The sequence below is a fragment of the Limulus polyphemus genome, unplaced genomic scaffold (genome assembly GCF_000517525.1).
Source record: "Limulus polyphemus unplaced genomic scaffold, Limulus_polyphemus-2.1.2 Scaffold24, whole genome shotgun sequence".
Taxonomy (NCBI): Eukaryota; Metazoa; Arthropoda; class Merostomata; order Xiphosura; family Limulidae; genus Limulus; species Limulus polyphemus.
Genome location: NW_013665634.1, coordinates 18,553 through 30,342, shown reverse-complemented (window position 1 = coordinate 30,342; position 11,790 = coordinate 18,553). Strand labels below are relative to the sequence as shown.

Here is an 11,790-nt window from a genome sequence, read left to right as displayed (position 1 = left end):
CTTAAATTTAAAAACAACTTGAACTTACTCTCGAGTAAGCTATGTAGTTTGACATTTTGTACACTTTCCAGTCTAACATCATGTACCAGCCGGCCACAAAATACTTATAAGGCTTTAATAGGCCTTTAACGTTGAATTGTAGGCCTAACTCTGCTCCTCCATTTACAATGTTGACTAATTTACTGGCATCTAGCACAATTGTTACTGCTGACAGGATGGAATAAGGATCTGTCGTGTCAAAACGAACTTTTCTGCACTTTTCTTCATATCTTGACTTGCATATATTGTTTAATTTACTAGTAAATTTGTAAAAAATGAACAAAACTAGGTGATGGTGTAGCCGGAGGTCATGTTTACATGAATAATATTTATGTCCAATATGGCCGCAAATTGTTGCTGTGTTTACGTTGGTCATGTGACTGCATAACCTCTATAAAATTAAGCTTGGCACATGTACAAAATCCAAACCAGAAAGAAGCTCAGCAATGAATTTTACATTATGTGATGAAGAGTCTAGGCTTAAAATGTCATCAAAGTAAATAGTATTACATCCACTGTATTGATGATGATTTTTTATATAATAGCTTGTATCTGTTTAATCCTATTCCAACATTCATTAAGGACAAAGTTCTCATCCATGGATTGTTGGTCAACTCGTACTTCCTCGGCTAGCTACCCCATTAAAACTGTAGACACTTGACAGAAGACCAGGGATCCTATATCATAACTAAATTATATGTACCTGATTAACAAAAATAACATTAAGAAAATATTTATAAGACCATGAGCACTATATGATCAAAGCATTAGCTAGAATTTTTTTACATTTAAGGTCATTTATAATTTTTTTTTATGCAACCTGTAATAGAAAAGTGTGAAAGTATAATTTATTTATTTGTAGTGATTCATACAATTCTCACTTTACATTATTATGAATCAACCAATGGTAGTAGCTAAATTTTAACAAAAGTGAAACTTAAAATCATCTTATGATAGAATTCCCAAGCTGTAAAAAATTAGTTTTCAGATCATTTTAAGTCGACCTAAGAAGAACCCATTGACTCTAGTCAGAAATGTGTACAAAAAAATTACAGTAGTGAACATCACAACCAGCTATAAATCAAAATATCATTGTTTGGAACCTATTTTATCATAAACTCTGATAATTACTGAAGTGAATCCAGTTACCAGTTTTCATATGAAGAAATATTTTCAGGGGTTGGGCACATGACTGTGTAATTATATTATTGAGTATCACTGAACTTAAAATATATGGTCAGACTTGCAACTCTATGTAAGAAACTACATATGGACTTATGTAATTTTAAAAGTTGACCCACTTGACATTTAATATAGTTTCATTACTGAGTTTGCATAGAAGTAGGTTTTTTAACTTGAAAAACATTAAGAAACACTGGACTAAATGTAAACTGTTCTAAATGCACTTCCCAAATGCCATATTTATTACATGTACAAGTACACAAAAAAAACCCTGAATTATGAATCTTGTTAAACACCAAGTAATGAAACATGCAAGAAAATTAAAGATACCATTTTCAATAGAATATCATAATGCTCTTTGGAAAATAAGCAAAATATATATTTCTAGAAAGAATATTGGTTCTCAGAAAATGAATGACAATTTCTCTATACTGTCTAAGTTAATTCAAGGACTTGAGATGCATGGAATGTCTGGTTGGTCCCAAGCTTCACTGGGTTGGATACAGAACCTGCTTCCACACAAATCATGTTTAAGTATTCGTCATCTCCAAAGTCACTCATAGCCTTAGCCTTTTCCTTCCATGGGTTCCAGATAACTGTAAAAATGTACATTTTACACAATAATTCAAGTCAAACAAATTATTTTTTTTACATTTATTTTATGCTTTACAAAACTAACGTATGTTAAAATATGTTTTACATCATTTGTTACTTACTAGAATATACTAATACTCATCTTTCCCCTATTCAAGACAAAATATACATACACAATTTGTAATTAGTTTACAAAAGATTCTAAACTATGGATGAGCAACAAATCCTAAAATATTAATTTAAAAAAGGTTATATCATCTAACAATATCCTTCCACAATGATCCCATTCAACCACTTGTTTAATTGTAATTCTTCCATTAAAGATTTAGTCTTTTCCGTACCTGAAGAAATGTAAGGTGATCAGAGTAATACAGAAATGTTTATTTCAGAATCGTTTTTTGTGCAAAGAAAAACAGTAGCTATCTGAGCATAACTGTTCCAACTCTTGTTAATTCCGAACAGTTGGAATTAACCACCACTCTTATAGCATACCCATAGCCACAAAATGTGCAGTGTGCTTTAGGAGCAATGGGTGTGAACTGTGAAATCTCAGATTCACAGTCCGAACATATTAGCATATAGTAATCAGAAAACTTGAGTACTTAATGCATTAATTTTCACTTGAAGTACAGGATTTTAAAAAAAACTCTTAATTTTGATGTACTTGTTTATTTAATATAAAACTTAAAGGTGTTTTTAATTATTCTTATTGAGAACCACAAAGATAGTTTAAAACTCAAACATCCATAATTTAATTTACATTAATCCCTTATAAAGAATAATCTGTAATTTGACATTACGTTTTTCTTACAGTTTTATCAGGAGTTTTTTTACACTTGTACAACTTTCATCACAAATTACTATATACAGAAATTTTTTATGAAACACAATACAGGTGGTAAAATATATATGCATATTTCAGTGACTAACCCGTGTCAGGAAAATTGTGTTTTCTCATCGTGATTGTTCTATTCCCAGCAACAACTCTAATGGAATGTTCACTTGGTGTATTCTGGTATACCCTGTGTAACAAAAAAAAAATCAATATACAGTTCATTACGCTTAATGCAAAGAAGTCTTCCTTTTTTTAAATATGAACCATGCATTTAAATAAAAGATGATAGACCACACTTTATGTTTAGGCTCATACTATTTGTATTATTTTATTTACCAAATTTAAAACTATAGAACTATTTCTATAAAGTAATATCACTTTCTAAAAAAAAAGGTTTTGTTTCATGATCCTACAATCTACAAAAAGCAATCTATAAATTCTGTTGAAGAAAAACTTCAGTGTTCAAACAATGAACAATAACTAGCCATACTTAAAACGTTTTCCAATTTTAATGATCAAGATTAGCTTGCTGTTAAAACAGCTCTTCTATTTTATTAGTAAACCAACACAGGGTATTAATACCAGCTAAGGTGTCACCTGGTTAAACCAGATATGTGCAGTTCATTCTGGTAAAGTGATGACCATGAAAAGTGACAAAGTGGACTCCAGTAATCCAGGGTCTCACACTGGGAGTGTTAGCAGTACTGATTGCCAGGTTGATTTTTAGTTTTGCTCTAAGTACATAGCTTGCTCTGATCAAAAGTTAATATTAATATCTTATTTTTTTATAAAAATAATTACAGACTAAGTAACATAAATAGACACTTTAGATCTATAAAACTAATCATAAACTTTAATTTAGGGCATGCAAGTTTCGTGGTAATATTTAACAGATGTATAGTGTTGAACAGATAAGTTTCTAGTTTTTCACTAACCCATAAAACAGTTGTCAAAATAGATCTTGTAAGCCTGTCAACTAAGTCTTGTTTGCCCTAGAATTTCAAAGTATAAGCTGTTCCAAATTTCGAACTGATAAATTAGGAAGAAGCAGCTGGTAAACATCATCCACCACCAACTGTTGAATACTCCAATCAAATAATGGGATTTTACCATCACAGATAATGTATCTAAAGTTCCTTAGTGAAGAGCACTATATATATATATGGTTTTTTTTTTCCAGTAATAGAACACAAACCATTGACCCCCATACATACTGACCCCTAGGCTGACATTATAGAAGCAAACATTAACTACAGCTGTAGCATGGTGAACCATATTTTAGGATTCACAACCTTTACTTGGACTTGTAAGAGCATAAAATAAACAAAATATGGAGTAAAAACATAAAACTAATTTAAATAACTATTTTAAATACACATTAGATAAAGTACTTCCTAGGAAAAATGTAGAAAAAGGCCCTTCCCCAGAAACATCTTTCTCAACATACCTGTCTGTAAGCTGTGCAACAGTAACCACTTCACGATCTTCCAAAAAAGTTTCTTCATTCCTTGTCTGGAATTTTTGTTTTTCAAGATACACTTTAAAATTTGAATACAAATACTGTCGTCTTGTAATTATTTTTGATCTATTTCAATAACATATAATCTTCAAATCAACTCTTAAGAGTTCATTACAGATATAAAAACACTCCAGCCTAACAACTTTTACTAATTAGGGATCCTTTTTATTTCTAGCCAGTATATATGGTCTTAATTTATAAATCACCATCTAACGACATAGCTATAAACACTAGTGTTTACCTAATTTTAATTAACACTCATGAATGAATTATTTTATAAATTTCATAGTGTAGGACTATATTTGTTCAAATTAAAAATAATAAAACTTATCTTCTCTTTTTTTTTTTCAGAAAAAATTTGCCATTTAGAGAACTAAAAATGGTGAAGACTTTCTAATCACATTTTTGTACTTCTTAAGTATTACCATCAGATAAAAGCTTCAGTTTATAGAAGAATTTCCTCTACCACAATACTAATGGATATTGAATAAAAAGGAAACATCTTTGTACATGCACCTGATCCACTTATACTTCTCAGAAAGTTTGGTGAAAACCAGGCAATTTGGAGATGAGGAAGAACCTACTTAATTTACTTGCCAATTGACTAGAAAACTTCAAAATTAAAGGAGTGAAAATAAATTCAATTAAAAACAGCAGTTACTTTTAACTAACCTACCTTATCCACATAAGTAATACCTTTCAGGCCTGTAACCTCACACTTAGTAACATCAGGAACATTGAAGTATGTATGCAGTAACACAGTGAATGAAAATTCAGATTCTCCTGGATGTGCATATTCAGAAAACAAAGAAATGATTTAACTTTATAGAAAAAGTTTTTTCTTATTTCTTTTGTGTTGAAAAAAGCCTTAAGTATTTAACTTTAATCCTGTAATTAAGTTATTGATGAATGTACTTTTCTAAGAAATTAAATCACTTGTTAAACTAACTAAAAGTAATTTCTAATTTTTTTTCTATGGTCTTTGCTGCTAATTTTCCAGCTCTCAAAATCAGCCTATAAAGACCTTAAAGTAGCTATTGGTTCCTGGTAGAATATGTTGATGGATCAATACCCGAGATGTAGATTTTCAAATATTTGATTTTCTTTTATAAATAAGAATGTAAGTTATTTTACCTGTATAAACTATACATCACATTTGTGTGATATTAAAGTTTCATAAGGCAATTAAAAAAGTTTTAAGTTCCAAGCTAGGAAACAAGTTTTAAACACTGAACAAAAAAAAGCAAGAAACAGACTTTCCTGATACTGAAATATTTGTGTAAAAAATACAAGAAAAACCACATGGAAAACATTTGTTAGAACAATGCAACAATTACTTTGACAGTGGTTTCCAAGTCACTTGAAAAGCTAACATATTAGTGGAACACAGGATTTTTTTTTTTTTTAAATTAGCTTTAATGATATACTACACACACACTATATATATATATATATATATATATATATCAAATAAACTACAAGTCTTCCTGTATTAGTTGTTACTATTGGTACATATAATGTTCAATTCTGACAAAATAAAAGCTCTCAAATACTCACTTTATGAATATATAATTTATGTTTGTTGTAAATTTAGATTATGAATAATATTGTAATAATTTTTTCAGCTTTTGCAACTTCAGTATTATTAACACTGCTTTTGAAATTTTACAATATTTTTATTAACTAACTAAACCTAGTAGTTTTATAGAGAAAAATCCTTTCATGATCCCAAATTTATTTGATTTTTGAACCTGTGTCCTGTTGACTTAAGCTATAATAATCATAATCTTTTTTTATTACTTACCTGTATTTTTAACATCAACTTCCATATTTAGCTTTTTGTCCATTAATGTGATTGTATAAGTCACTTTGAACCTGAAAATTTAAGTTACAACAATTTTATTGTTAAATATTCCAGCTATTTCATTGAAAAACAACTTAATAGGTGAAAAAAAAATATTTTTTTTTTTGTAAAAAATGTCAAATATCTCAACAAAATGAATGTATTTCTACTTGATGCTTATAAATAACACTCACTTGAGATGTTATCTTTATAACTTCCACCAAATTACAAAAAATATTCCTATCTAAACATTTAAAAGCAAAGATAAAATACTATTTTCTGTCACAAAAACATTTGTGGTATTATATTATCATGTTTTAAGAAATGAACATATTTATTTAATTATATTCCTTCTGGTATTTTTTTTATACCTATAGTCCCACAAAGCTCTTGTTGAATCTGAGTCACACAATGTAAACACTGCTTGAACATCTCCATTAGGCAACTGTAAAAAAAGGAAATTGTTTACACATCAAATGCACATTTAGTTGCAATATATATTTTATATTTCTATCAAAGGATAGGTATAGTCATGTAAACCTAAGTCGAAGATTTAAGCCTATTTTATAATTAAAATTGATAGTAAACCAAATTAAACATATTTATCTTTATTATGTACTTTAGACATTATTAAATTATCAAATATCATGATTTATGAAGTTTTATGTTTATATTATGTACTGCTTGTAAGAGTAACTTGGCACATGAATGAGAGCACTAGTAATTTTTTCTATGGCTACACCTGTCCTTTAAAGCATTCTGTTCTAATACATTGAGCAAAATTTTTTTTTAAGTGAAAAGAAAAGCTGTGTAAGTTAACATCACATTTTTTAACATTAAAAACATTAGTTATATAAACAAAAACAAATGTTTGTATTACAAGTTTCACCAACATAAAACACATATAAAGCATTAATAAATTAGTAGACATTAGTGTCTGCTTAACAATAATTTTCTGTTACAGATTTTGAAGAAACTGGAGAAATCCTACGATGATATATTACAATAATATATCAAGTTTTTGTTAAAATGCGAAAGTTAAGTGTGCAAAATAATTTGAAACCAGACTTCTTTGTTAAGCCAAATAATATCATTTTTAATACAATATAGAACTAAAATATTCATCACCTACATGACCAAAACTATTGGTTCCAAAAATTATATGAAGCTCTTAAGGAAATGAGAGATATAAGTAATTGGTATAATGTTTTATTTATACTTTATAGAAATTATCTTTTTTTTTATGTTTTAAGATACAATAATTTGATACCTTGGTGACTGGTAGAATATTGGTATCTCACTTTTAAATATTTTTTAACAATTGTTTTGGTATAATCTGTCTGTGGATGGGCCTCACTTGCCAGATGTTTTTTGTTGAAAGTCTGAAGATACTTGTACAGGAGTCCGAAGTAAACATGAGATTTTTTTTTTGTTAGAAGGAAAATTTCTCTGAGCATATACCTGATAATTTTTCGTTTAAGCATACTCTAAGTAATCGATTCTTGTATGAGCCACATCTAGCCTGAGTTAAACATCTATTTATATCCCTAAACCTCTGAAGGAGTTCTTTATACTTTTTAAGCATCTTCTGATTTACAATTTCTGACACCACTCACTTCTATATGCATCATAAAATTATAATGCTTATTGTGACATCAAAACTGATGAGGACATCCTAGAATCTGAAATATAAGGCTTCAAGTTGTTCAGTGAAGTGTTTTCAGTTGTGGACATAATGTTCCGTATTACCCCATAGTGATGATAGGATAGGTACCAAAAAAAGGTTCAAGACCTGTTCCTAGAGGTGCTTTTCATTTTATCGGTTTTTCACGTAAAATATTTATCATTAATTATTACAATATAATAATATTGCTATTCTTTGGTACCAGAAACCACACTGTGAAAAAGCTCTATAATGTCCTGTACTTTAGAACTTAGCTGGCAAGCAGATTCTAGTCCTAGTCTAGTCTATGCTCCCCATTACAATTAACTTTACCACTTTATTAATGAGAAAGTTATCCACTATATAAATCTCTTGACCAAGTTATTGCAAGCAGCCAAAGGTTCAAATCTATTAGCTGTTGCTTAAATTCTGACTAACTGTCTATTTAAAGCTGGGTAATTAGTGGAATTTGCTAACTGATTAATTGTTGGGCCCATTAATTAAATACATTCAACTAGTCGATTTAAAAATTTTTTATTTTCAGTTTGTTTTGAGGTTTTTTTGAAAGACATTTTCAAAGTACCCTTTATTTTCAGGTACAACAATTCAGAATTGATTTACATTTTTAATTTTAAACTGTTGTACTTAAAAATATATCATATACAAAACAGTATGAAATACGTAACAAGCTGAAAAATATGACTTATGTTCTGTGAGTTTTACCACACAAACTTTCATAAGACTACTAAAAGAACTAAATTTTTGTTGCTGGAAATAAATATTACTTTATGACATTAATTATAAATCAGAAAAACACTAAACATAACATTCTAAGGTTTATTTTGTTTACAAGTTACAATTTTTACAGAAAGTAAGGTATGTTTTAAAACAGGTACAACGTTTTGATCACCAATGTAATCATTCTCAAATACACCAGTGATCAAAACGTCATACCTGTTCTAAAAACAAATCTTACTTACTGTAAATGCTGTAACGTGTAATAAAATATACTTAATCAGTAAGTAAACTGAAAAAAAACTATTAATTCTCAGGTTTGTATTGCACATTACCCTTGTACCTCCATTTGAAAAAAATTTAACCAGCATTATCAGTATAGTAAGGGGTGCTGCATGACCAATCACTAGCCAGTAAGGTTTAGAAAAAAAGAGTATAGTTATGGAAAACTGGGATATCTATTGCTAAGTATATTAATTATTATTTTTAAATAATTTTCATTAAAGAAAAGAGTATAAGCATTGTTACATAAAACTGAGATATCTGGCTTTGTTATAGTATTATAAGAAATATCAAAACACAGCAATAACAAAAAATTATTTAATTACCCACTTTTATCATTTTATTTATCATTCCATCATCAGCATGGAAAAACTTAAAAAAATAATTAACTTTATAAGAATAAAAAAACATTAGTTGTTGTTGTTATCAATGGAAAGTTAAAAAGAACACATTTAAAACCTTTATATTTCATAGTAGAGGCTGGAAGAAACTGAAGAAAAACGTATATCAAACAACTGTGGCTCTTGAACTCATTAAATCAAACAACTTAAAGGAGGTGTTTATGTGGCTCTTGATGACTGTTAGACTTTTGCTCTCCATTTTTTCAGTTCTTCCTATCTAATTGTAACTAAACAAGAGCTCTGTTCATATAAATAGGTTAATGACTTAACGGTGTTACACACTGTCATATTGTTATTAGTCTACATCTGGTAATTTCAGACAAACACCATTAAAATGAGCCAGTAAAGAATAATGAACATTAATTAGCTGTAACTGTTTTTTTTCATTAAAGCAGTTTTACCCTAAGTAACACTAGTTAAGTGTGTATCTTAAAATAAGTACAGTCCTCTGGGAACTGCATACAAGTACATTTTCCAGAAAATTTTATATTTGACATGCAATTCCATGACTGGAACACAATTTCCAAAAAGAAGTGAAAAAATGGCATTATATATCCAGTTCAAAACTAAGAATTATAATTAATTCATTCTATCACATTTATATAAAACTAGCATAAAATACATGCACTTCACTGTGGGGTTCAAAAAACCCCCTCATGGTTCAAAGAGGCCCCAGTATATCGATCAAGCTCCTTCATTATCCCCAGTTACTTCTATAGCTACCCCACAAAGAGCTGATACCAGAAATCAAACCCCATTAGTACATTTGTTAAGATACTTGGGCGTGATTGCCACAACTGATTCTTCCAGCTTATGAGTAGGGGGTATGAACATAATTTCAAACATATGCCCCCAGGATAAAAAAAAAAATTAAGTTCAGCAAATCTGAAATCCTACTCCTTGCCCGAGTAACCACCCAGACATATTTTAGGAGAACATGCCATACAGATAATGAGTCCACTTGATTCTGTTAACAACTTTAAATAAACAATGATTACTTCTCTCTGATCAATACATTTCAATTGTACGCTAATTGAACTTGGTTAAAATAAAAATTTCACGTTATTAAATTCCATATTAAACCTATGCACACATGAATATTTAAAATTACTGCACATGTTTCATAATCCTGTATATTGCCAATACATGTTTATGATCACAGTTACTGTTGGAAAAAAATTACTCAATTCTTGAAAAAAAAAAGTTCCTGGAAAAGTTCTTAATTATTCATTTTCTTTCTCTTTTTTTCAATGGCTTACAAAATTGAGTTTCTTATTTTTAAAATTACAGATGAATATTGTGCTAACCAGGAAGAAGTATAATAACTGAAAATAACTCATAATTCAAAATGTAAAACCTATTCAACTTACAAAACGTACATAGCTGTAAATTCACATATTCTTGTAAAGAATACAGTTGGTCATTTTCATGTTGTTTATAAAAACCAATGTTAAATTTTGATGTACTAAATTAATCTTTCTCTGCTGTGTTGTGAAGCAAAGTCTGATAAAAGGTGCTTTGCACAGTCATTTAAGAAAGTGTAAAACATTGTTGGATAACTAGGTGAAAAAGTTGCCTTACTAATCATTTAACATTCTTTGATGAGATTACTGCTTATATAGGTGTGGGTACATGTGCATATTTGGGGTATTTGGATTTTCAAAAAGCATATAATAAGATGCCACATGAAAGGCTTGTTAAAAAAGTTATATCTATAGGTGTGGGGGATAAGTTAGCTCATTGGAGAGGAAAATGGCTGGATGAAAGAAAGGAGACTGATTGTTACTGTTATGAATGGAGTTCAGTCAAACTGGATTAATGTTACAGGTGGGGTATCTCAGGACTCAGTGTTTAGACCCTTACTCTTTTTTTTATTTACATCCATTATTTAAATGAAGGAATGGTCAATAAATTATTTAAATTTTCTGATGATATTAAGGTCTTGGGTGATGCTGGCCATGAGGAGGATACTACTGCTTTACAAAAGAATTTGGATTGTTTGTTAAGTTGGGCATATAAATGACAGATGGCTTTTAATTATAATAAATGAAAGATAATGCATGTGGGACATCATGATTTGAATTACAAGTGTAGTTTTGATGAGAATAACAATATTATGGAAGTAAAGGATCTTGATGTAGTGGTTGATCAGTTTCTTAAGCCGTCCAAGCATTGTGCTGTTGACGATGACAAGGCAATTAGGATTTTAGGTTGTATCTAATGAAACACTGAATACAAGTCTACAGAGATTAGATGTCATTGTATAAATCAAATTAGGCCACATTTGGAGTATTGGTTTCCTTGCCTTTGGAAAGTCATTGAATTGTTAGAAAGGGTTCAGAGGAAGGCAACTAAGATGATAGTTGCGAAGGAAAGGTTGTCAAATGATGATAGATTAAGATCTCTGAAATTATTCTCTCTTGAAAAAAGAAGAGTTAAATAGAATATGACCAAGGTGTTTAAAATTATTAATAAAATTAGCAGTATTTAGACATCTTTTTTTTATATTTACTAGTGAATATAGTTTGTTTGGTTTGTTTTGAATTTTGCACAAAGCTACACAAAGGATATCTACACTAGCCATCCCTAATTTAGCAGTGAAAGACTAGAGGGAAGGCAGTTGTCAATGTCACCCACTGCCAACCCTTGGGCTACTCTTTTACCAACAAATAGTGGGATTGATCATCACATTATAAT

The 11,790-nt window shown here is 29.5% G+C and overlaps 2 protein-coding genes across 2 annotated transcripts in view; one reads left to right on the top strand and one right to left on the bottom strand.

Annotated features, from left to right (window-relative positions):
• Nucleotides 1–4,798, top strand: part of LOC106458866 (Golgi reassembly-stacking protein 2-like) — a 32,361-nt gene extending 27,563 nt beyond the window's left edge. Inside the window, exon 11 of the mRNA XM_013918441.2 lies at nt 4,521–4,798. Within this exon, the coding sequence (XP_013773895.2) occupies nt 4,521–4,566 (46 nt within the window). The 3' untranslated portion in view covers nt 4,567–4,798. The remainder of the gene's footprint in view (nt 1–4,520) is intronic.
• Nucleotides 1,427–11,790, bottom strand: part of LOC106458805 (putative glucose-6-phosphate 1-epimerase) — a 20,897-nt gene continuing 10,533 nt past the window's right edge. Inside the window, exons 5-10 of the mRNA XM_013918357.2 lie at nt 6,384–6,457; nt 5,974–6,044; nt 4,846–4,952; nt 4,098–4,162; nt 2,746–2,837; nt 1,427–1,817 (exon numbers count right to left, since the gene is read on the bottom strand). Of these exons, the coding sequence (XP_013773811.2) occupies nt 1,657–1,817; nt 2,746–2,837; nt 4,098–4,162; nt 4,846–4,952; nt 5,974–6,044; nt 6,384–6,457 (570 nt within the window). The 3' untranslated portion in view covers nt 1,427–1,656. The remainder of the gene's footprint in view (nt 1,818–2,745; nt 2,838–4,097; nt 4,163–4,845; nt 4,953–5,973; nt 6,045–6,383; nt 6,458–11,790) is intronic.